The 26,194-nt window shown below is 50.5% G+C and overlaps 1 protein-coding gene across 2 annotated transcripts in view; it reads right to left on the bottom strand.

Annotated features, from left to right (window-relative positions):
• Positions 1-371: 371 nt before the first annotated feature.
• Positions 372-26,194, bottom strand: part of BAZ1A (bromodomain adjacent to zinc finger domain 1A) — a 285,238-nt gene continuing 259,415 nt past the window's right edge. For both annotated transcript variants that reach the window (XM_075330124.1, XM_075330125.1), the window contains exons 24-28: positions 19,586-19,779; positions 16,763-17,247; positions 7,135-7,280; positions 6,950-7,037; positions 372-1,224 (exon numbers count right to left, since the gene is read on the bottom strand). In XM_075330124.1, coding sequence (XP_075186239.1) covers positions 1,034-1,224; positions 6,950-7,037; positions 7,135-7,280; positions 16,763-17,247; positions 19,586-19,779 — 1,104 coding nt within the window. In that variant the 3' untranslated portion in view covers positions 372-1,033. The remainder of the gene's footprint in view (positions 1,225-6,949; positions 7,038-7,134; positions 7,281-16,762; positions 17,248-19,585; positions 19,780-26,194) is intronic.

Genomic DNA, 26,194 nt, shown 5'->3' with positions numbered 1-26,194 from the left:
AAGGAGGACCTAGGAGCCACGCAGACACCCGGGGTCTGGTAAGTATGACGATTCTGAACAGGGGGATCTGCATTTTTTTGAGGGGGTAAACTTTCCACCAACCATGTTACCCCAAGAATAAGCCTTCCCCCAAAAATATGACTTAGCTCTTTTATGGGGGCAAAACTATATATAAAAGACAGTATCTTATTCTGGGGGGAAACCCGGTAGGTCTGAGCCCGACCTTTAGGCTCATGCACTTGGGTGTATTACTACAGTTTTTATACGAAGCCAAAATAGGGCTGTTCTAGAAACGCTTGCTTTGGGCTTAATAAGCAAGTAGTGCACCTCACAGGATATATACAATGACAAAACCTTAAATAAGAGATGAGAAAGGTGGAAAAAAACCAAACATTTATTGCTTTTAAAACACAGGTATCTGCATATGAAGATCTCTCTGTGCTAATAACCTGCAACAGCCCTCGGTTACGTTGGTCACATGGGGAGAAGGGTGGACACAGATTTGTTTTTTTCCCTCTATGGAAAAGTTTGTCATAACAAACAGTTTAACGTCAAATACAAAAGATTCATAAATACAAACAAGTCAAACAGATTTTCAATGCTAAATAAATAGCTAGGATTTTCAAAATACTCTTAAGTGTGTATGGGCCAACCCGCAAAAATATACCCCCGTCTATTCAACTGAAGTAGTGTTCAGGTAGAAAATCTATAGTCACTTTTTTTTTTTCTCCTGGATATAAACAGTATGTTTTAACGAGAAAATACAAAAACCTACATCAACCAATTATAAAAAGTCATGGCAATTAAACAGTACACTGTAACTCCGATATACATATATACTTTTATAAACATACATGTATGTGGCTTGGACCCTATTGAGCAGTTGGTGCATTTGCCCTGAGTGCTGGAAGGTGAGGAATCAGTGCTGGCTCGTCATCTGGATGGCCAAGGGCTTCTTGGCCAGTGAGATCAGCAGGACAACAGAACTATTAACAAAACCTCCATGTCTCTGATAGAACTTGTCTCACAAGAGTCAGATGCGGGACTTTTTAGCAAAGGGAGCAGTTTCACTTTCAGCGCTTGCATTGACGTCCAAGCCCAATTTCTGAGCTTCATCCATGAAAAAAGATTTTAGGCGAACTCCTGCTTTAGCCTCGTTGCTTTCTACACTGTTATACTCGAAGCAATTGGCGAACATCAAGTCAATGTCTGCTACAAACTCCGCTGTAAGAGAAAAAGAAATGTTACAAAGCCGAATATGAAATGATGAGATATATCTAATATATAAAGGTAGGGGTGTGTGTGTGTGTGTGTGTGTGTGTGTGTGTGTGTGTGTGTGTGTGTGTGTGTCCGCTAAAGGAATCCGCACCGTCGCATTTACAATCACGAAATTTTGCACAGACACCCCATGTGACTCAGGGAACGTCATAGACTATGTTTGGGCGGGAAAATTTAACCTCGTGCTTTCCAGTTACTCTCCAAAAATCCTGCCTCTATTAAACTGACTGGAGGTGGGAGCTGCAGGCTATAAATAGCAACTGTCAGTGGTTGCCATAGGAACAAAATAAACTGTTAGTATAAGAAGCTTATGTGTGAGGTAATAAGAGGTCGGTGGGGAGACAGATAGAGAGACACAGACAGCCAGCCCAGGGAAAGAGACTGAGACACAGCCCGGCAAAGAGAAACAGACAGCGACACACAGACAGAGACAGACAAGGAAAGAGACAGACAGCGACACACAGACAGAGAGACAGTTACTATCCCAGGCAATGACGGGTACTACAGCTAGTGTGTGTATATATTATATATATATATATATATATATATATATATATATATATATAGAGAGAGAGAGAGAGAATATCTCAAGTTGTGTGCAGAAAGAAGATTCAGTAAAGTGATGGTATAAATACATGTTTATCCACTGATAAAGTGGACAGAATATTGGGGCCCTCAACTATTAGAACTAGGGGCCACCGACTGTCTTTACCAGCAAGCGGTCTTTGTGAACACTCTGGTAATAAAAAAAAAAGTGGCCAACGCCTTCAATATTTGCCAAATGTATTGTGAATAGGACTGAGCGAGTGGTTAATATAATAAAATAAATGGAGCACCGGCGATACTGCAATAATGGAGCTGCAGGTTATCAAGGGGCCCTGTGTGCTAGCCTCCCAGAAAAAACAAATGCACTTGTAAACAATTAGAGAACCGCGCATCCCATAGGGATCTGAATAAAGAAATCCTAGGCAAATGACAACCAATAGAACCTTAAGAAAGTGGTAAATCAAATTAGCTGGCAGGTACAATAATACTGATTAGTATAAACCACATTAAGGCCCCGTCACACTAAGCAACATCGCTAGCAACATCGCTGCTAACGAACAACTTTTGTGATGTTGGTAGTGATGTCGCTGTGTGTGACATCCAGCAACAACCTGGCCCCTGTGAGGTTGTTGGTTGTTGCTGAATGTCCTGGGCCATTTTTTAGTTGTTGCTGTCCCGCTGTGAAGCACAGATCGCTGTGTGTGACAGCGAGACAGCAACAACTAAATGTGCAGGCAGCAGGAGCCGGCTTCTGCGGAGGCTGGTAACCAATGTAAACATCGGGTAACCAAGAAGCCCTGTCCTTGGTTACCCGATATTTACCTTTGTTACCAGCCTCCGCCCTTGCTGCATTTAGCTGCAGCACACATCGGGTAATTAACCCGATGTGTGCTGTAGCTAGGAGAGCAGGGAGCCAGCGCTAAGCGGTGTGCGCTGCTCCCTGCTCTGTGCACATGTAGCTGCAGCACACATCGGGTAATTAACCCGATGTGTGCTGTAAGTAGGAGAGCAGGGAGCCAACGCTCAGTGTGCGCTGCTCCCTGTTCTCTGCACGTGTAGCTCCGTGCGCTGGTAACCAAGGTAAATATCGGGTTGGTTACCCGATATTTACCTTAGTTACCAAGCGCAGCATCTTCCACGCGGCGCTGGGGGCTGGGACACTGGTTGCTGGTGAGCTCACCAGCAACTCGTGTAGCCACGCTCCAGCGATCCCTGCCAGGTCAGGTTGCTGGTGGGATCGCTGGAGCGTCGCAGTGTGACATCTCACCAGCAACGTCCTAGCAACTTACCAGCGATCCCTATCGTTGTTGGGATCGCTGGTAAGTTGCTTAGTGTGACTTGACCTTTAGGCACATAATTTTATTGTGGGACCTAATCACCTAACACAATCAGATACCTGATGGCACATGGTGTGTGTGGTCCATAGACTAAAAAGGATTCCTTATGTCGGCTTAGTGTGAGTGTAGCTTGCTCTAGGTTGCGCTGACTCAAGCAGATGGTACAGGCCTTCTTTTGCCCTTCAAAACGCGTTGGTTTTTGGACCTCGTAAGAGCCCGTAGTGGCAATCACCTGTGCCTGTGACGTCACTCACAACTCTGCACGCGATCTGTGTCCATCAGAGCACCACCGGCCGGGGTGCTCCGTTGTATTTTTCGCATCCTGTACCATCTGCTTGAGTCAGCGCAACCTAGAGCAAGCTACACTCACACTAAGCCGACATATAGAATCCTTTTTATTCTTCGGACCACGCAAACCATCTGCCATCAGGTATCCGATTGTGTTAATTTTATTTTGGGACCTGACCACCTATGTGATTAATGTGGTTCATATTATTCAGTATCACTGTGTCTGCCACCTTGATTACCTTCACCTGATTACTGATGTGCTTAATATAATTATTGGTAGTTCAGCAAAGATTTCCATAGCCCCCAACCCTGGAGGTGCCCCCCCCATCCAACCTTCCTACAGCCCCCACCCTGGTGAGGTGCCCCCCCCATCCAGCCTTCCTACAGCCCCCACCCTGGTGAGGTGCCCCCCCCCCTCCCCCATCCAGCCTTCCTACAGCCCCCACCCTGGTGAGGTGCCCCCCCCATCCAGCCTTCCTACAGCCCCCACCCTGGTGAGGTGCCCCCCCCCATCCAGCCTTCCTACAGCCCCCACCCTGGTTGTGCCCCCCCCATCCATCCTACAGTCACCACCCTGGATGTGCTCCCATCCATCTTTCCTACAGTCCCCACCCTGGAGGTGCCCCAATTCATCTTTCCTACAGTCCCCAACCTGGAGGTGCCCCCCCCCTATCCATCCTCCCTACAGTCCCCACCCTGGAGGTGCCCCAATTCATCCTTCCTACAGTCCCCACCCTGGAGGTGCCCCAATTCATCCTTCCTACAGTCCCCACCCTGGAGGTGCCCCAATTCATCCTTCCTACAGTCCCCACCCTGGATGTGCCCCCCCCCCCCCCATCCTACAGTCCCCACCCTGGATGTGCCCCCCCATCCATCCTATAGTCACCACCCTGGAGGTGCCCCCCCATCCATCCTTCCTACAGTCACCACCCTCGATGTGCTCCCATCCATCCTTCCTACAGTCACGACCCTGGAGGTGCCCCAATTCATCCTTCCTACAGTCCCCACCCTGGAGGTGCCCCAATTCATCCTTCCTACAGTCCCCACCCTGGATGTGCCCCCCCCCCCCCCATCCTACAGTCCCCACCCTGGATGTGCCCCCCCATCCATCCTATAGTCACCACCCTGGAGGTGCCCCCCCATCCATCCTTCCTACAGTCACCACCCTCGATGTGCTCCCATCCATCCTTCCTACAGTCACGACCCTGGAGGTGCCCCAATTCATCCTTCCTACAGTCCCCACCCTGGAGGTGCTCCAATTCATCCTTCCTACAGTCCCCACCCTGGTTGTGCCTTCATCCATCCTCCCTACAGTCCCCACCCTGGATGTGCCCCCCCATCCATCCTATAGTCACCACCCTGGAGGTGCCCCCCCATCCATCCTTCCTACAGTCCCCACCCTCGATGTGCTCCCATCCATCCTTCCTACAGTCACGACCCTGGAGGTGCCCCAATTCATCCTTCCTACAGTCCCCACCCTGGATGTGCCCCCCCCCCCCATCCTACAGTCCCCACCCTGGATGTGCCCCCCCATCCATCCTATAGTCACCACCCTGGAGGTGCCCCCCCATCCATCCTTCCTACAGTCACCACCCTGGATGTGCTCCCATCCATCCTTCCTACAGTCCCCACCCTGGAGGTGCCCCAATTCATCTTTCCTACAGTCCCCAACCTGGAGGTGCCCCCCCCCTATCCATCCTCCCTACAGTCCCCACCCTGGAGGTGCCCCAATTCATCCTTCCTACAGTCCCCACCCTGGAGGTGCCCCAATTCATCCTTCCTACAGTCCCCACCCTGGAGGTGCCCCAATTCATCCTTCCTACAGTCCCCACCCTGGATGTGCCCCCCCCCCCCCATCCTACAGTCCCCACCCTGGATGTGCCCCCCCATCCATCCTATAGTCACCACCCTGGAGGTGCCCCCCCATCCATCCTTCCTACAGTCACCACCCTCGATGTGCTCCCATCCATCCTTCCTACAGTCACGACCCTGGAGGTGCCCCAATTCATCCTTCCTACAGTCCCCACCCTGGAGGTGCTCCAATTCATCCTTCCTACAGTCCCCACCCTGGTTGTGCCTTCATCCATCCTCCCTACAGTCCCCACCCTGGATGTGCCCCCCCATCCATCCTATAGTCACCACCCTGGAGGTGCCCCCCCATCCATCCTTCCTACAGTCCCCACCCTCGATGTGCTCCCATCCATCCTTCCTACAGTCACGACCCTGGAGGTGCCCCAATTCATCCTTCCTACAGTCCCCACCCTGGATGTGCCCCCCCCCCCCCCCATCCTACAGTCCCCACCCTGGATGTGCCCCCCCATCCATCCTATAGTCACCACCCTGGAGGTGCCCCCCCATCCATCCTTCCTACAGTCACCACCCTCGATGTGCTCCCATCCATCCTTCCTACAGTCACGACCCTGGAGGTGCCCCAATTCATCCTTCCTACAGTCCCCACCCTGGAGGTGCTCCAATTCATCCTTCCTACAGTCCCCACCCTGGTTGTGCCTTCATCCATCCTCCCTACAGTCCCCACCCTGGATGTGCCCCCCCATCCATCCTATAGTCACCACCCTGGAGGTGCCCCCCCATCCATCCTTCCTACAGTCCCCACCCTCGATGTGCTCCCATCCATCCTTCCTACAGTCACGACCCTGGAGGTGCCCCAATTCATCCTTCCTACAGTCCCCACCCTGGTTGTGCCTTCATCCATCCTCCCTACAGCCCCCACCCCGATTGTGCCTTCATCCATCTTTCCTACAGTCCCCACCCTGGAGATGCCCCCATCCTTCCTACAGTCCCCACCCTGGAGATGCCCCCATCCTTCCTACAGTCCCCACCCTGGAGATGCCCCCATCCTTCCTACAGTCCCCACCCTGGAGATGCCCCCATCCTTCCTACAGTCCCCACCCTGGAGATGCCCCCATCCTTCCTACAGTCCCCACCCTGGAGATGCCCCCATCCTTCCTACAGTCCCCACCCTGGAGATGCCCCCATCCTTCCTACAGTCCCCACCCTGGAGATGCCCCCATCCTTCCTACAGTCCCCACCCTGGAGATGCCCCCATCCTTCCTACAGTCCCCACCCTGGAGATGCCCCCATCCTTCCTACAGTCCCTACCCATCATCCCCCCAGTGCCTATTGTACACTTGCTTTGGCAAAACTAATGTGTATTTGGTCCTGCCAATAAGCCTATTTAATTTGATTTGCTCCTCTGTGAGGGGTGCATGCCTTGCACATGGACACGAAACAAAACTCCCTTTATCAACATACTTGTTAAAGGGGTTGTCCTGGCTTAGAATATTGATGAGCCATCAGCCTCCACTAACTGAAAAACAATGCACACTTTCCCAACAGAAGGAGGCTGAAAGATCTGTAGTCATTAATGGCCATGTGGAAAATGGGAGCAATACCAGAGGCAAGAATAAAAGGGTAAAGACATTGGTTAGATATTGGCCCAATCTGAAAGAGTAAACTAGTGCATAGCTCTCATAACTTACATGCAGACTTATATTCACATTTGTTCACTTTCTCCCGGATTATATTTAAGGCAATGGGTCTCTTGATAATGTCAAAGTAGTCTGGAACCTATGGAGATAAGACACAACAGCACAGTACACAATGCCTGGACGTGACCAGCTGAAAATACAATATTCCCGCATCTTCACTAGGGACATCATCATACCTGGATCTTAGACACCACTTTCATGAAGGGCCAGCTGTCATCGTGCCTCACCAACTCCACCACCAGCTGCTCACAAGCAGACAGCTCGTGTACTCCCTGGTGTCTGCCAGAACTCCTCCTGCTTCCGTTATCCCCTGAGGACATTTCTGCAGGAAGAAACAAGTACAATTCTAGTAAGGCTATGTTCACACATCAGTTTTTTGGCATCAGGCACAATCCGGCGTGTACCTGCTGCGACGGATCCAGCGCAGAATATGCAAAAACTGATGTGCCCGATCCTTTTTTTTTTTTATGGATCCGGTATACCTGATCCATCAAAAAACGGATCCAGCGCATCAGTTTCATCCGTTTTTTTTTTTTTTTTTTTTTTGCTGGATCTGTTTTTTCAATAAATTGGAGCATGCTCAGTTTAAAAAAACGGATCCGGCGGCCGCATCAGTTTTTTTGCCGCATCGCGCTGGATCCAGCGTCCATGGGCTTCCATTGTAAATAACGTCGTATCGCGCCGGATTCGGCGCGATACGTTTTTTTTCAGAATCAAAAAACGTTCAATGAGATGTTTCATCCGGCCGCCGCATTGAGTAATTACGCCGGATCCATCAACAGTCAGATGCATTCTGGAGCGAATACAAATCAATGGTGATAAAACGGATCCGGCGCCGGATCAGTTTTATCAGTTTTTTTCCGGATTGTGCCTGATGGAAAAATACTGATGTGTGAACGTAGCCACTATGTGGCCTGTAAAGTATTCAAACATCATGGACGTTTTGTAATACAAGACAAATTTCCATGACCATGAATTTACCTGTACTTAAAGGGGTTTCACACAAACCAAATTCATTTTAATAAACAGATCTTGAAATAACATTACAATTTCCACAATTGGATGTGGTTAAAAAATGTTCCTGTGCTGAGATAATCTTATGTGTCCCGCTATGTACTGTGTAATTGCTGTGTCTGACCATACAGGAACATGGTCTGATCATACATATACAAAAAGTATGGACATTATAACTTGGGATCGCAAATAATCCTTTCTTTCTTTTTAAATTATAGGCAGGCAAATGTTTTACCTCACAAAAAGAACCAACTGTGATCCCGTGTGTCTTTATACTTTTTTTGCAAACTCTCGGCCCAGAACATGTGGTACGGTCAGACACAGCCATTACACAGCAGGGGCACATATAAAAGATGATCTCTGCACAGGAACACTTTTTTGTAAAACACATCCAATTATGGAAATTATTATTATTCCAAGATCTATTGATTAAAATGAAATTTTGTGGTGGTGGGGAAAACCCCCTTTAAATGATGGCATTGGCCATCATTACATTTGACATGGTGTAAAAATTTGTAAAATCACAATTTTAAAGTTGTTGAAGAGTCCCATAACATTTCCTTAGACAATAGGTGTCTTTTCTTAGGTAGAGTCTTGACTGAATGCAAGCAGCTGCAGGAAGAATATAACTTAAGTCCCCCCTGCAGCCAATCCTATTATACTGCAGAATATGTCTGACATGGTATTTACCTGCAAATAAGAACTCTGGATTCAGGTAAATTAAGGGAATTTTGTTTACTTACCGTAAATTCCTTTTCTTCTAGCTCCTATTGGGAGACCCAGACAATTGGGTGTATAGCTTCTGCCTCCGGAGGCCACACAAAGTATTACACTTTAAAAAGTGTAACCCCTCCCCTCTGCCTATACACCCTCCCGTGCATCACGGGCTCATCAGTTTTGGTGCCAAAGCAGGAAGGAGGAAACTTATAAATTGGTCTAAGGTAAATTCAATCCGAAGGATGTTCGGAGAACTGAAACCATGAACCAAAAGAACAATTCAACATGAACAACATGTGTACACAAAAGAACAACAGCCCGAAGGGCACAGGGGCGGGAGCTGGGTCTCCCAATAGGAGCTAGAAGAAAAGGAATTTACGGTAAGTAAACAAAATTCCCTTCTTCTTTGTCGCTCCATTGGGAGACCCAGACAATTGGGATGTCCAAAAGCAATCCCTGGGTGGGTAAAAGAATACCTCGATAAAAAGAGCCGAAAAACGGCCCCCTCTTACAGGTGGGCAACTGCCGCCTGAAGGAGTCGCCTACCTAGGCTGGCATCTGCCAAATCATCGGCATGCACCTGATAGTGTTTCGTGAAAGTGTGCAGACTCGACCAGGTAGCCGCCTGACACACCTGCCGAGCCGTAGCCTGGTGTCGCAATGCCCAGGACACCGACGGCTCTGGTAGAATGGGCCTTCAGCCCTGCAGGAATCGGAAGCCTAAAAGAACGGTAGGCTTCAAGAATCGGTTCCTTGATCCACCGAGCCAAGGTTGACTTGAAAACCTGAAATCCCTTACTCTGGCCCGCGATAAGGACAAGAGCGCATCAGACCGGCGCAGGGGCGCCGTGCGAGAAATGTAGAGCCGGAGTGCTCTCACCAGATCTATAAATGCAAATCCTTTTCACCTTGGTGAACTGGATGCGGACCCAAAGAGGGTAAGACGATATCCTGATTGAGATGAAACGGGAATACCTTAGGGAGAAAGTCCGGGACCGGACGTAGAACCACCCTATCCTGGTGAAACACCAGGAAGGGGGCTTTGCATGACAGCGCTGCTAGCTGAGACACTCTTCTGAGTGATGTGACTGCCACTAGGAAGGCCACCCTTTGCGAAAGGCGAGATAGAGAGATCCCGCATCGGCTCGAAAAGTGGCTTCTGAAGAGTCGTCAGCACCCTGTTAAGATCCGAGGGTGTTAACGGACGCTTGTAAGGTGGGACCGGAAAGCGCCGATACTTGTCCCTTGAGAGAGCCGAGAGACAAGCCCTTGTCCTTCCGGATTGAAGGAAGGAAAGAAAGAAAAGTGGGCAAGGCAAACGGGCAGGGAGTAAAACCCTGATCAGAGCACCAGGATAAGAAAATCCTCCAAGTACTGTGATAGATCTTGGCGGACGTTGGTTTCCTGGCCTGTCTCGTGGTGGCAATGACATCTGGAGATATCCCTGATGACGCTAGGAGCCAGAACTCAATGGCCACACAGTCAGGTTTAGAGCCGCAGAATTCAGAAGGAAATATGGACCTTGAGACAGCAAGTCTGGTCGGTCTGGGAGTGTCCACGGTTGACCCACCGTGAGGTGCCACAGATCCGGGTACCACGATCACCTCGGCCAGTCTGGAGCGACGAGGATGGCGCGGCGACAGTCTGACCTGATCTTGCGTAACACTCTGGGCAGTAGTGCCAGAGGAGGAAAAACATAAGGCAGTCGAAACTGCGACCAGTCGTGAACTAGCGCGTCTGCCGCCAGAGCTCTGTGATCCTTGGACCGAGCCATGAATGCCGGGACTTTGTTGTTGTGCCGAGACGCCATTAGATCGACGTCCGGCGTTCCCCAGCGGCAACAGATCTCTAGAAACACGTCCGGGTGAAGAGACCATTCCCCTGCGTCCATGCCCTGGCGACTGAGAAAATCTGCTTCCCCGTTTTCTACGCCCGGGATGTGAACTGCGGAGATGGTGGAGGCTGTGGCTTCCGCCCACAGCCGAATCCGCCGAACTGCTCGGAAGGCTTGACGACTGCGCGTGTGCCGCCCTGGTGGTTGATGTACGCAACCGCCGTGGCGTTGTCCGACTGAATTCGGATCTGCCTGCCCTCCAGCCACCGCTGGAACACCTTTAGGGCTAGATCCACTGCCCTTATCTCCAGAACATTGATCTGAAGGGAGGACTCTGTCGGAGTCCAGGTTCCCTGAGCCGAGTGGTGGAGGAAGACCGCTCCCCACCCTGACAGACTCGCGTCCGTCGTGACCACAGCCTCAGCTGGGGGCCGGGAGGATTTTTCCTCCGCCCAGGAAGTGGAAAGAAGACACCACTGAAGATAGGTTTTGCCGCAAGGGAAAGAGACGTTCTTGTCTAGGGACGTCGACCTCCTGTCCCATTTGCGGTGTCCGATAGAATCGGACGCAGACGAAACTGCGCAAGGGAACTGCCTCCCTTGCTGCTACCATCTTCCTTAGAAAGTGCATGAGGCGCCTCAAGGGGTGACTGGGCCCGAAGGAGAGATTGCACCCCTGTCTGTAGTGAACGCTGACTATGCAGCGGAAGCTTCACTATCGCTGAGAGAGTATGAAACTCCATCCCGAGGCAAGTCAGTGATTGGGTCGGTGTCAGTTTTAACCTTGGAATTTTGATGATCCACCCGAACCCCTGGAGAGTCTCCAGAGCAATGGTCAGGTTGTGTTGACATGCCACCCAGGAGGGTGTCTTACCTAGACGATTTTCTAGTCAAGTGATCACCGAGTGGCCCTTGTAGGACCGCCACCAGTGCTGCCATGACCTTGGTGAAGACCCGTGGGGCTGTCGCCAGGCCGAATGGCAGTGCCACGAACTGAAGTGTTCGTCCCTGATGGCGAAACGCAGAAAGCGTTGAAGCTCTGGTGCGATTGGCACATGGAGATAAGCATCCTTGACGTCAATTGATGCTAGGAAGTCTCCTTGTGACATCGAGGCTTCAGAGTGTTCACCGCCTGAAAAAGTGCATCGGCTCGCTCGGGGGGCGGAGATGTTTTGAAGAAACGAGTCGGAGGACGAGAGCAGAGCTCTATCCTGTAACCGTGAGACAGAATGTCTCTCACCCATCGGTCTTGGACATGTGGCCACCAGGCGTCGCAAAAGCGGGAGAGCCTGCCACCGACCGAGGACGCGGTCTTGGTGAGGCCGAAGTCATGAGGAAGCTGCCTTGTGACTTAGACCGCCATGCAGAAGAGTTCCTCTAGCCCTCCTCTGACCTGTTGGACGTTGGGGAACGGAACTTGCTGAGGACCGAAATGACCGAAACCTTTGGACTGGGGCAAGGACGAGACTTTTCCCTTGGACTGTCTAGTAACTTCATCCAATTGCTCGCCAAACAAACGGTCGCCAGAAAATGGCAAACCGGTTAAGAACTTCTTGGAAGTAGAGCCTGCCTTCCATTCACGTAGCCCCATGGCCCTGCAGACTGCCACCGAATTGGTGGATGCTACCGCTGTACGGCTCGCAGAGTCCAGGAACGGCGTTCATGGCGTAGAACGAAAAAACCTACGCCTGAGAAGTGAAGGACACAACCTGCGGGGCAGATGTATGTGCAACCGCAATAATCTCAGCCAGAGAAGTTGAGATAGCTTGGAGTGCCCTCACGGCTGCGAAGGCTGGAGCAAAAGATGCGACTATGGCTTCATAGATGGATTTCATCCTAAGCTTTATTTGCCTGTCAGTGGCATTCGTGAGAGATGGCATCTGCCACTAATACTACGGATCTAGCCGCCAGCCAAGAGACTGGAGAATCCACCCTGTGACACTGAGCCCAACCCTTAACAACGTCAGGGGGGAAAAGGGTAACGCGTGTCAATAAGGCGCTTAGTAAGCGTTTGTCCGTAAAGTTCTGTGCTTTTGGACGGCCCCTCTGGAGTTAGAGTGATCGAAACACGCACTCCTGATGAAGTCGGGGAAGGTTCCCAGCGGGCCCGCTTAGCCTATCAAAGGCCGCGGTCCGTGACGGAGTTCTCACCGTGGGATCTGGGTGTTACCCCAGGAGCCCCTTGTTGTACCAACCCAGAGGGACCCGGGAGCGATGAACTCACAGCTCCCTGGCCCTGTGTTATCGGTCTGGACTGCAAGGCTTCCAGTATCTTAGCAGACCCTCTGTCCATAGACTGAGTCTTGGAATGTGAAAGCTACTGATAGATTTGCTGATTCCAACATGCAAACTCTGTCCCTGTCATCTGTGCAGTGGTAACCGGCGGTACCACCTGGCCGAGGGTCCCACCAGTGCCGGAGGCTCCGGCTGAGTGAGTGCCCTCGGGCCAAGCATTGTACACAATGAGGGTATGTGGAACCTGCCTGTAATATAGCCGCACAAGAGGTACAGGTTGTAAAATAAGCCAGTACCTTGGCACCCTTACTCTTTAAGAGCAGACAACAGCATGTCGTCCGCAGAGTAATCAGTGAGGGTATACAGCCAAAGGCAAATAATGCTGCCGAACAGTGAGGTCATATACCATATAAATAAACATATATATATATATATATATATATATACACACTGCGGCACCAAGGGGGGTCAGCACCTGAAAACTGGTGCCCCACAGTGCTCAGTGAGGGGGAAGGAGGATACCAACGTATGCTCCAGCCCTCCCTGCCGACGTCCAGTCGGCCGTCCCGTCGTTACCCCTGACTGGCAGGCACGAGAACGGGAGTATATGGTACTAGGCCACAAGAGCCGGGGACTAAATTTAAAAACGCGGCCGGCAAACATGGCGCGGTCGGCGCGGTAGTCCCAGTCTCACAAACCACTCAGCAACCGCTGCGGCATTTGTAACACAGATGCTGCATGCACCGTCCCTCAGGGGGCACAGAGTACCTCATGATGCAGGGCTCTGTCCCTGATGATGTCCAGTCTCCTGTCCGTCAGAATCCCCCAGGGGCTGCGGATGGAGCCCGGTCCCAGAGCATGGCGACCGGTTAGGATCCCCCTCTCCCAGAGCAGTGTTGAGCAGATTCTGAGATCCTCCACCGGCAGAATTATAACAATGGCTGCCGGCGTTCTGAGGGGAGGAGAGAGCCGTGGGCGGAACCGCAAAAGTGCGGGAACCTGGTGGCCCATAGTGATCAGTGAGGGGGACGGAGGACAGCGAAGTGTGCTCCAGCCCTCACTGTCGGCATCATACCGACCGTCCCGCCTTTCTCCCTGACTGGCAGGCTCAGGGGCGGGAGTTTAACACACTAGGCCGCAAAAGCCGGGGACTAAAGTAAAAACCGTGGCCGACAAACAGGCACGGTCGGCGCGGTAGTCCCAGACAAAAAATCCACACCGCAGTCGCAGCTGCGTCTGAGGCCAAGGTGCTTCATGCCCCGTCCCAACGGGGACACAGAGTACCTGTAGATGCAGGGCCCTGTCCCTGACGATACTCCGTCTCCTGTCCGGCAGATTCCCCCAGGGGCTGCGGAGGGAGCCCGGTCCCAGTGGCTGGATGACCGGTTAGGATCCCACTTCCCCAGAGCCCCTAAGGGATGGGGAAGGAAAACGGCATGTGGCTCCTGCCTGTGTACCCGCAATGGGTACCTCAACCTTAACAGCACCGCCGACTCAGTGGGGTGAGAAGGGAGCATGCCGGGGGCCCTGTTAGGGGCCCTCTTTTCTTCCATCCGATATAATCAGCAGCTGCTGCTGACTAAAATGTGGAGCATTGTGTGCATGTGTGCCTCCTTCAACACAAAGCATAAAAACTGATGAGCCCGTGATGCACGGGAGGGTGTATAGCAGAGGGGAGGGGTTACACTTTTTAAAGTGTAATACTTTGTGTGGCCTCCGGAGGCAGAAGCTATACACCCAATTGTCTGGGTCTCCCAATGGAGCGACAAAGAAAGGTTTTTTTTCTGCTGACCGGTTCCCTTTAAGTGTATATTTGTATCAACAGCATGTGATCGCACCGTTGCATTTACAATCACGAAATTTTGCACAGACGTCTCATGTGACTCAGGGAACGTCAAACTGTTTTGCCGGGAAAATTTAACCCCGCCCTTTACAGTTACTCTCCAAAATCCTGCCTTCATTAAACTGAATAGAGGTGGGAGCAACAGGCTATTAATAGCAACTGTCAGTGGTTGCTATAGGAACAAAATAAAGTGTTAGTATAAGAAGCTTATGTGTGAGTTAATAAGATGTCGGTGGGGAGACCGGGCAAAGCGACAGCCAGACCGGGCAAAGCGACAGCCAGACCGGGCAAAGCGACAGCCAGACCGGGCAAAGCGACAGCCAGACCGGGCAAAGCGACAGCCAGACCGGGCAAAGCGACAGCCAGACCGGGCAAAGCGACAGCCAGACCGGGCAAAGCGACAGCCAGACCGGGCAAAGCGACAGCCAGACCGGGCAAAGCGACAGCCAGACCGGGCAAAGCGACAGCCAGACCGGGCAAAGCGACAGCCAGACCGGGCAAAGCGACAGCCAGACCGGGCAAAGCGACAGCCAGACCGGGCAAAGCGACAGCCAGACCGGGCAAAGCGACAGCCAGACCGGGCAAAGCGACAGCCAGACCGGGCAAAGCGACAGCCAGACCGGGCAAAGCGACAGCCAGACCGGGCAAAGCGACAGCCAGACCGGGCAAAGCGACAGCCAGACCGGGCAAAGCGACAGCCAGACCGGGCAAAGCGACAGCCAGACCGGGCAAAGCGACAGCCAGACCGGGCAAAGCGACAGCCAGACCGGGCAAAGCGACAGCCAGACCGGGCAAAGCGACAGCCAGACCGGGCAAAGCGACAGCCAGACCGGGCAAAGCGACAGCCAGACCGGGCAAAGCGACAGCCAGACCGGGCAAAGCGACAGCCAGACCGGGCAAAGCGACAGCCAGACCGGGCAAAGCGACAGCCAGACCGGGCAAAGCGACAGCCAGACCGGGCAAAGCGACAGCAGGGGAGAGAGACACACACACACACACACACACACACACACACACACACACACACAGAGACAGACAGACTGATACAAATACAGAGATAGAAAGACAGAGACAGACCCAGACAGACAAAGGAAGACACAGACAGAGACACAGACAGAGAGACAGTTACTATCCCGGGCAACGCCGGGTACTACAGCTAGTTCTAATATATATTTCAAATTAATTTATCTGTGGTCATGTGATCAGAGTAAGGCTGGGGCCACACGGGGATTACTGCGATACCCTAGCATGACACTTGGCTCACGCTGGCTGTACAGCAGAGCTGAGTGTCATGCTAGTATCCATGCGACTGAGGTCCGACTGTTCGAGTGGACCTCAGCTGCGGGTGGGCTCTGAGGAGAGGCGGGATTTATCTCCCTCTCTCCTCCGTTGCCGGCTATTGCGATTCTCGCTCTGCACTCGCGGACACCGGTGTACTGCGAGTGCAGTGCGATTTTTCTCTCGCCCCATAGACTTGAATGGGTGCGAGAGAAACAAGGATCATATTGCACCCGCCGCATGCTGTGATTATTTTCTCAGCCCTATTCAGACCGAGAAAACAATCGCTCATGTGCGCTGACACACAGGCTAATATTGGTCCGAGTGGAATGTGATGTTTGATCGCACTCCGCTCGCACCGTTTTTCTCGCCGTGTGGCTTAGGCCTAACAGTAAAAAAGCGGCTACTCTGACATCAATGTGCTGGATCCCATCAACTTAGAGCACGATTTCAACCCTTCTTTGGAAGGGCAGTGACTGCTGAACATTAGTGAGGAAGTTGGCTGTGGTCTGCACCAGATTGCGTGGTATATTGTGCGGGCTCAGCTCATGAGCCCGCTCCGTACATCTGCACCTGACATCAAGGTCAGAAAGGTGTTATACACATTTGGACTTCTATGTTTTAACATCTATCACTTCCTGATCTCAAAAACTAATAAGTTCTCTTTCAGTTTGTGACAATGCTTAAGGAAATTCTTTCAGGTCTTGGCTTTAAATACACAATTCCTGCTGTGCTGTTATATCACTGTGTAGAAAGAGCCTAAAACCAATGTACCCCATGAAGTAGTCTGATGACTGAGCTATTAGGATCGGCCACTATATACCTGGGGAAAAAAAAGTGCAGAGTAGAAATTATAGATAAAAGGTAAATGTTGGAGAACTTACCAGCTGCTAAAAGTCTCTTGCCTCGTCCTTTGCCCTCAACCTGGGAGGGTGTTGAAGTCTGTGATTGGGCCTTTCGTCCTTTCGGGGTCTCCTCAGCGTTATCGAGGGTAAACGGACGGAATGCAAATGGGCTTCCTACAGGAGTGCTGTCAGATTTAATTTTTTTACCTCTCCCTCGGCCCCTGCCCCGACCTTTGCCTGAAACCAGCTCTACAAGCAATGTATCATGCGCTTCTGCATTTGCTTCTGGATTGAGAACAGATGAATGGGAACCAGGCTTTTTTTCTAATGGCGGGGCAGAATTGGCCTTTTTCCCTCTACCTCTTCCTTTCGGAGACTGCCCACTGTTTTTGGGTGTGACTGGTTGACTTTTTGATGTCTTCCCAGACTCTCTCTTTGATCCCTTTTTGGGTCCTGGCTTTCTACCAGGTTTTCCTTTAGTCTTTAAGGGTAATTTTAATTTGGCTTTCCCTTTCTTTGCGGAACTGAAAGAAAGAAAAATATACAGAAAAGTTAAACTTGCTGCAGAGGAGAAAGAAAAAAAAAAGTTTACATAAACAGCCCACTTTTGGGGAATACATGGCTACGAAGGGTTCCCCCCACTCTCTAGCACACAAACGCCCACTCTGTTTTAACTGCTCTCATAAAATTGAAGCTGCTCTGTGATTGTTGCCCAGGTTTTTTGACAGTTTTGGTAAATGTGCCGCTTAATTGCTGTTTCATTATAAGCATTATTTTCAGAAAATTTCTCAGTTTCCAAGGCCATATTCATACTGACGTTGTGAAGGTAGCCTGGGCTATAGATTGTTCGTTCAAATGTAATAAGATTATCTGTGTATGTAAATAATCAAAATATAGATGTAGTTGCCTAATTATCTGTGTGACTACATGACTATTTTACAGACGCCATAATATGATTCTAAGCTGTATGTTCAAGAAATGGTTAACCAAGGACAAATGAACAAATGTACAATGAACAGAAAAGATTTTCATGATGAGTAAAAGTCTTATCAGTGGTTTCACACAAAGAAGGAATGCATCTGTGGGATGAAATGTGTGGTCCTACACTCCTCAACCCTCCCTATGCAGCTTCGATGTATGAGAAGAGACAGATTTTGATACTTTTGTACATATCTGAAATTTAAAATGTTATACTAAAATCTGAGCTATGGATTACACGGGTCAGTCTTATATGCTGGCTCAAAAGAGTGAACACGTAGTCTGTGGTCATTGTCTTCTCAGTCACTTATTATATCTGCGCAGATAGCTAATTCGAACCCGTTCTTTGGATTTGCCCTGAACAAAGACTCCATTAGCAGCCTTACCTAAATTTCTCCCTTGACAACGTTATAACTTCAATCTTCTCTGCCACCATGACAGATCTGTTATGATGGATCCGGTTTAGATTGTAGCATGAGGCCTTCTATGCTGTAAAGTGCATTAGGCTCAAAACAAAAAGGAAGTTTTTTTTCCCCACAACTCTTGTAATAGCAAGTGTAAAACCCTGCCAGTGAGCTAGAATCGAACCCATGGTTGTTATTCCTTGTACTTATTGTATTTTTTTGGATTATAAGACGCACTTTTCCTCCCACAAATTTGGAAGGAAAATGAGGGGTGCGTCTTAAAATCCGAATGTAGCTTGCTGGGGGGTGGTGGAGAGGGGTTGCAGGAGACAGGGGCAATGCTGTGCTATGGGTGCTGCTCTATGCAGCGAGTCATGGGCCAGTCTGAAGATGTTTGCCCGTAAGGGCTTCAAATAATAGTGCCCAGAGTCGGCGCATGCACAGATTGAACTCGCGACTCAAGCTCTCATCCGCTCATGCGCCGACCCTGGCTGCAATTTCTTTAAGCCCGCACTGCCGACATCTTCAGAATGGCCAGTGCCTCAACGACCACAGCGAGCACCAGCACAGAGCAGAACCGGCTGCCCCAGCACAGTGCCGCCGCACGCAGTGAGTATCCGGGCCTCCCTCTGCACCACCCGCAGTATTGCCGTACTCCAGAACTACCCCTGCCTCCTGTTACCCCCCCCCCACAACCGCCCCACCTCCCCAGTAAGACACCACTGGATTATAAAACGGACCAGATTTTTTTTTTTTTTTTTTAAACCTTTTATAGCTCTAAATTTGGCCAGATCCCAAAATAGGAGCACACTACAAGTAGTGGAAAATGGCACAAAGCATGCGCCACTTTTTTTTGGAAAAACTTGATTTTTTTAATCCCTTAGATAAAAGTAAAGCTATACAGGTTTACTGTCTACGAACTCGTACTGACCTGAGACATCACACCGACACTGTAGTTTTATCATGTAGTGAACACCGTGAATAAAATATCTCTAAAACAATCGTGCAATCGACCTATTTTGCAATTTTTTCCGCATCTGGAATTATTTTGCAGTTTTCCAGTACCCTATATGGTAAAACTAATAGTACTGCAAAAAAACAAGCCCTCACATGGCTATATTGACTGAAAAATGAAAAAAAAAATAAAAAATAAAAAAAAAAAAAGTTACGGCTCTCTGAAGAATGGCAAAAAAAAACAACAAAAAAAAACAAACAAATAACAAAAGCAAAAATCGGCCGGTTGTGAAGGGATTAAATTTGCCACATTTTACTCCAGTGAATAGTCTTAAATATATGCACCCCATAGTCTTTTTCTACTATTGCAGGACTCTTTGGACATGTTTGGGGTCACTGCCTGCCATAAGATCCATTTTCTCACCATTTTGTGCAGTTATATTGTTAGGACATATAATACAAGGGTCCCCTGTATTAATATGGTCTGTCAGATAAGAATACATCACATTGGTGGTTTCTAACTGACCTCTCTTCTTCTGACATTGCAATTTCCTCAGCGTCTTCGAACTGCTCAGGCACATTGTTGTCGTCGTCGTCTTCTTCTAGTAAATCTTCCTCCTCTTCCTCATCGCTATCTAGTGAAGGCCTCTTACGGTTCGGTCTGCGGGTCCTTTTTCTAGGTTTACACTCTGGGCAGAACCAGGCTCCTTCGGGAATAAACTGAATAAAAAATAAGCATATGTTTCATAGATTTTAATACTTTTTATGCAAATATATTGTAATAGAGTAAATTACCTTTTCTCTATCGCTTCATTGGGGAACACAAAAAACCATGGGTGTACGCTGCCGACACTAGGAGGCTAACACTATGCAAAAAAAATGAACTCCTCAGGAAGGTTACACCACCAAATAGAGCCAAGCTAATCAGTTTTAGCTTTGTTTAGGAAGCAGACAAGGTTCTCTCTGGACCTTACGTTGTTTGTTCTCTTACTTTTTCCCCATTCAGGCTCATTTTATCATTGGGTAATCAGGGTGGGAGAGTCACTCAATCACCGCTTAAAAGACAGAGAACATTGTGGTCTGATCCACATCGTACCCTCTCTGGTCTGTCCGGCAAGACCTTTTCCTCTAAAGGCCCCTTTACACACAGACTTTCTAGCGATCCCACCAGCGATCTAGACCTGGCTGGGATCGCTGGAAAGTCTCTAACAGTCGCTGGTGAGTTGTCAAACAGGCAGATCTGGCCAACGACGCAGCATTGATACAGACCTGCAGAACGACCACACTGGAAAGGGAACGCCTGCACGCCTATGGGCTGGGTCGCTAACGATGTCGTTGTAACGGTGTCACACACACCGATACATGCTGCGCAGCGGGAAACAAAGGACCAAAGAATGGCCCTGAACGACTTGTAGCGATCAGCGACCTCACAGCGGGGGCCAGGTCACTGATTCGTGTCGCACACTGCAATGTCGCTGGGGAGGTCGCTATTACGTCACAAAACCGGTGACTGTCCAGTAAATATACCATGCCTGAGGAAAAGACCTGAGATGTCTCGAAAGCGTGCTTTATAACATCATATTTTATTTTAGTTAGCCATTAAAAGGTATCAACTACAAAATTTTAATTTTGTTTCTCTCACTGAGAGCAATCAATCAAAACCAGTGACGTTACACCGATAATCACAAGCGTTGTTGCAGTGAGTAAAGGGGCCTTTACTGTTGCTTCTCCTCTTGCTAAATGACTGATTAGCTTGGTTCCAGCTGGTGGATTTATCACACTGAGGAGGAGTCAATTTTTTTTTTTGCCTGGTCTCAGCCTCCATGTGGTAGCAGAAAACACCCATGGTTTCCAGTGTCCCCCAATTAAGGCTCCGAGAAAAATGTTATGGCAAGTATCCAAAATCATCTTATTTTGCTCATTCCTGCAGAAAACATGCTGAACTGTGGTGTAACAACTGCTTCGAACCATATGGATCTACCAACTTTGAGAAGGGAATGAACAGTGCTGCCTCTTACTAGCCACAGTGAGAGAAGTGCAGGAGCTTTGTATGCACAACACATGCACTGTAATTATAATGATGCTAGAATCACAGAATGCAGAAACAGGGTGGCATACAGACATGGTGGCTGTCTAGTGGCGCTAGGGAAGCTAGGGAAGCTGACTGGTTCCGTTGAAAGGACATGAAGCATACCTTTTTATATGGCATTTAAACTTTATGTTTCAATAGTTTTTCATAGAAAAAAGGGAATTTTGTTTACTTACCGTAAATTCCTTTTCTTCTAGCTCCTATTGGGAGACCCAGACAATTGGGTGTATAGCTTCTGCCTCCGGAGGCCACACAAAGTATTACACTTTAAAAAGTGTAACCCCTCCCCTCTGCCTATACACCCTCCCGTGGATCACGGGCTCCTCAGTTTTGGTGCAAAAGCAGGAAGGAGGAAACTTATAAATTGGTCTAGGGTAAATTCAATCCGAAGGATGTTCGGAGAACTGAAAACCATGAACCATAAGAACAAATCAACATCAACAACATGTGTACACAAAAGAACAACCAGCCCGAAGGGCACAGGGGCGGGTGCTGGGTCTCCCAATAGGAGCTACAAGAAAAGGAATTTACGGTAAGTAAACAAAATTCCCTTCTTTGTCGCTCCATTGGGAGACCCAGACAATTGGGACGTCCAAGAGCAGTCCCTGGGTGGGTAAAAGAATACCTCAAGAAAAGGAGCCGAAAAACGGCCCCCTCTTACAGGTGGGCAACCGCCGCCTGGAGGACTCGCCTACCTAGACTGGCGTCTGCCGAAGCATAGGCATGCACTTGATAGTGCTTCGTGAAAGTGTGCAGACTAGACCACGTAGCTGCCTGACACACCTGCTCAGCCGTCGCCCGGTGCCGCAAAGCCCAGGACGCACCTACGGCTCTGGTAGAATGGGCTTTCAACCCTAAAGGAAGTGGAAGCCCAGAAGAACGGTAGGCCTTAAGAATCGGTTCCTTGATCCACCGAGCCAAGGTTGACTTGGAGGCCTGAGAGCCATTACGCTGGCCAGCGACAAGGACAAAAAGCGCATCGCATCAGCGAGACACGTAGAACCGGAGTGCTCTCACTAGATCCAAAGAGTGCAAATCCTTTTCACACTGGTGAATTGGATTAGGGCAAAAGGAAGGCAAGGAGATATCCTGATTTAGATGAAAAAGGGATACCACCTTAGGGAGAAAGTCCGGGACAGGACGCAGAACCACCTTATCCTGGTGGAAAACCAGGAAGGGGGCTTTGCATGACAGCGCTGCAAGCTCAGACACTCTCCGAAGTGATGTGACTGCCACCAGGAAGGCCACCTTCTGAGAAAGACGGGAGAGAGAGACATTCCGCAGCGGCTCAAAAGGCGGCTTTTGAAGAGCCGTCAGAACCCTGTTAAGATCCCAAGGTTCCAACGGACGTTTGTAAGGTGGGACCATGTGGCAAACCCCCTGCAGGAACGTGCGGACCTGCGGAAGCCTGGCTAGACGCTTTTGAAAAAACAAGGAGAGCGCCGACACTTGGCCCTTGAGAGAGCCGAGGGAAAAACCCTTGTCCATTCCAGATTGTAGGAATGAAAGAAATGTGGGTAAAGCAAACAGCCATGGAGGAAAACCGTTATCAGAGCACCAGGATAAGAAGATTTGCCAAGACCTGTAATAGATTTTGGCGGACGTTGGCTTCCTGGCTTGTCTCATGGTGGCAATGACATCCTGAGATAACCCTGAAGACACTAGGAGCCAGGACTCAATGGCCACACAGTCAGGTTGAGGGCCACAGAATTCAGGTGGAAAAACGGCCCTTGTGACAGCAAGTCTGGGCGGTCTGGAAGCGCCCACGGTTGACCCACCGTGAGATGCCACAGATCCGGATACCACGACCGCCTCGGCCAGTCTGGAGCGACGAGAATGGCGCGACGGCAGTCGGACCGGATCTTGCGTAGTACTCTGGGCAGCATCGCCAGAGGGGGAAACACATATGGCAGTTGAAACTGCGACCAATCCTGGACCAGAGCGTCCGCTGCCAGAGCTCTGTGATCCTGAGACCGTGCCATGAAGGCCGGGACCTTGTTGTTGTGTCGTGACGCCATGAGATCAACGTCCGGCGTTCCCCAGCGGCGACAGATCTCTCGAAACACGTCTGGGTGAAGAGACCATTCCCCCGCGTCCATGCCCTGACGACTGAGAAAATCTGCTTCCCAGTTTTCCACGCCCGGGATGTGAACTGCGGAGATGGTGGAGCCTGTGACTTCCACCCACTGCAGAATCCACCCGACTTCCTGGAAGGCTTGACGACTGCGAGTGCCGCCTTGGTGGTTGATGTAGGCGACGGCAGTGGCGTTGTCCGACTGGATTCGGATCTGCCTGCCCTCCAGCCACCGACGGAAAGCCAATAGGGCTAGATATACTGCCCTTATCTCCAGAATATTGATCTGAAAGGACGATTCTATTGGAGTCCAGGTTCCTTAAGCCCTGTGGTGGAGAAAAACCGCTCCCCAACCTGACAGGCTCGCGTCCGTGGTGACCACGGCCCAGGTTGGAGGGAGGAAGGATTTTCCCCGAGACAGAGATGTGGGTAGGAGCCACCACTGAAGTGATGTTTCTTCGGCGCTCCATTGGGAGACCCAGACGATTGGGTGTATAGCACTGCCTCCGGAGGCCACACAAAGCAATTACACTAAAAAGTGTAAGGCCCCTCCCCTTCTGGCTATACACCCCCAGTGGGATCACTGGCTCACCAGTTTTTCTGCTTTGTGCGAAGGAGGTCAGACATCCATGCATAAGCTCCACTGTTCAGTCAGCAGTAGCTGCTGACTATATCGGATGGAAGAAAAGAGGGCCCACACTAGGGCCCCCAGCATGCTCCCTTCTCACCCCACTTGCGGTTTGTAAGGTTGAGGTACCTATTGCTGGTACGGAGGCTGGAGCCCACATGCTGTTTTCCTTCCCCATCCCCCTGAGGGGCTCTGAGGAAGTGGGATCTTTCCGGCCACCAAGCCCTGAGGCCGGGCTCCATCCACAGACCCATAGAACCTGCTGGATGTGGAGCGGGAGTGCCGTTCAGGGACAAGGCCCTGCAACTTTCAGGTACTCTGTGTCCCCGTATGGCAGGCCACGCACACTCCAGGCTTGCTGGGTGTGCTAGTGCGCCGGGGACTGTAGCGCTGTGCGCTGGGCTTATAGTCCCTGCAGATTACTGGGGGACTTTACGTGTGGGGACCGCCGCGCCGACCGCCCCTGGAGCGGCGGCGCAGCTGCGACTTGTAGTGCGCCGGGGACGCGCCGACCGCGCTTTTACGGCGGCGGCGCTTCTAACTTTAGTCCCTGGCTTTTGCGGCCTAGCGCCGCTTCGTTCCCGCCCCCACCCTGTCACTCAGGGACAGGGAGAGACGCTGTTCTATAGCAGCGCCGAGGGCTGGAGCCTTATTTGCATTCTCCAGCCCCCTTTACTAGACACAGTGGGCGCCGGGTTCCCGCTCTTGTCTCGGGCACGCCCTCGGCCCGCCCCTCTCCTCTGGACGCCGGCAGCCATTCCGGCACGCAGAGCGGGAAAACGGAGACACTGAGCTACCAGCACAGGATTCCGGCGCCACACACCCGCTTTTGTGCGGGCGGTAAGCGGCAACTAAAGTGCTGACCCACTAATGCCGAAGTGTCCTGTTGTACTTTTGTACGGTCGCTATTCAGGATGCAGACCTAGAAACAGCAGCAAAAGATCAGGGGTGCTAAAGCACAGACTCTATATGCTGCTTGTCTTGCATGTGCTGCAGTGTCATGTGTCCTTTATGCTTGTATGCTTTACATTGCACTGTAAGGGCTATTCTTGGCTGTCTACCCGCCTAGATGGCTAGACAGCGGCAGCAAACAGCAATGGTGCTAAGGCACAAGCTTTCAATGCTGCTTGGATTGCATGTACTGCAGAGTTTATTTTCATGCTTGTACATTCACTGCATGTCGCTATTCTTGGCTAATGCTCCTTGATGACTAGACAACAGCAGCAGAAAAGCAAGGGTGCTAAGGCACAAGCTTTCAATGCTGCTTGGATTGCATGTGCTGCAGTGGTTATTTTCATGCTTGTATGCTATACATTCACTGTATGTCGCTTTTCCTGGCTAATGCTCCTGAATAACTAGACAACGGCAGCAGAAAAGCAAAGGTGCCAAGGCACAGGCTTTCTATGCTCCTTGTACTGCATGTGCTGAAGTGTTTATTGTACTTCATGCTTGTATGCTATACATTGCACTGTACGGTCGCTATTCTTGGCTAATGCTCCTAGATGGCTAGACAGCAACAGCAAAAAAAAAAAAAAAAAAAAAAGCATGGGTGCCAAGGCACAGGCTTTCTATGCTGCTTGTACTGCATGCGACTGTTCCAGGACCCCCAGTGTGTGCAATTACTCAACGGGGTCTCTGCTACAGGTGGCCAAAAGAACCACCTGTGATCCCTGTCCAGGGACAGGGACGGAGTTGCAGTTTCCGCTGATATATTGTCTGTGGCTATGACTAACATCTTACAGACTTTGCAGTCCAGACAGACCTTGGGCAATGTTGATTCAATGCCCCTGGCCACCCTGATTTCGAAACCAATCATGGCTCCAGGAGGGTCCCATGCATCCCAGGGTGCAGGCTCTGACACGGACGACAGTCCCAGACGGCCTAAGCGAGCTCCCTAAGAACGGCCCTCGACTTCATCACAGTACTCTCTGTATGATGAGGCAGACGTAGCTGTTCAGGACTCTGATCCTGAGACCGCTCTCAATCCGGATACACCGGATGGTGACGCTATAGTGAATAATCTTATAGCGTCCATCAATGGAAGGTTGGGTATTTCTCCCTCAACTCCTCCAGTGGAGGGGTCAGCTTCACAGCAGAAGAAATCCCTATTTCGGTATCTCAAGCGTATATTGAGTACTTTTCTGGTCACTCTGACTCCAGAGAAGCAGTCCAGGAACACCACGCTTATCCCGATGAGCGTTTCTCCAACCGTATTGAAGATACGCGTTGTCTCTTCCCCCCTGACGTGCTCAAGCGCTCCAAGGGTGGATCCCCCAATCTCCAGGCTTGCGGCTAGATCTATAGTTGCAGTGGAAGATGGGACTTCACTTAAAGATGCCATTGA

Source organism: Anomaloglossus baeobatrachus, chromosome 12 (assembly GCF_048569485.1).
Source record: "Anomaloglossus baeobatrachus isolate aAnoBae1 chromosome 12, aAnoBae1.hap1, whole genome shotgun sequence".
In the NCBI taxonomy this organism is placed as follows: Eukaryota; Metazoa; Chordata; class Amphibia; order Anura; family Aromobatidae; genus Anomaloglossus; species Anomaloglossus baeobatrachus.
The sequence above is the reverse complement of the archived record's forward strand: the minus strand, read 5'-3'. Positions and strand labels throughout refer to the sequence as shown.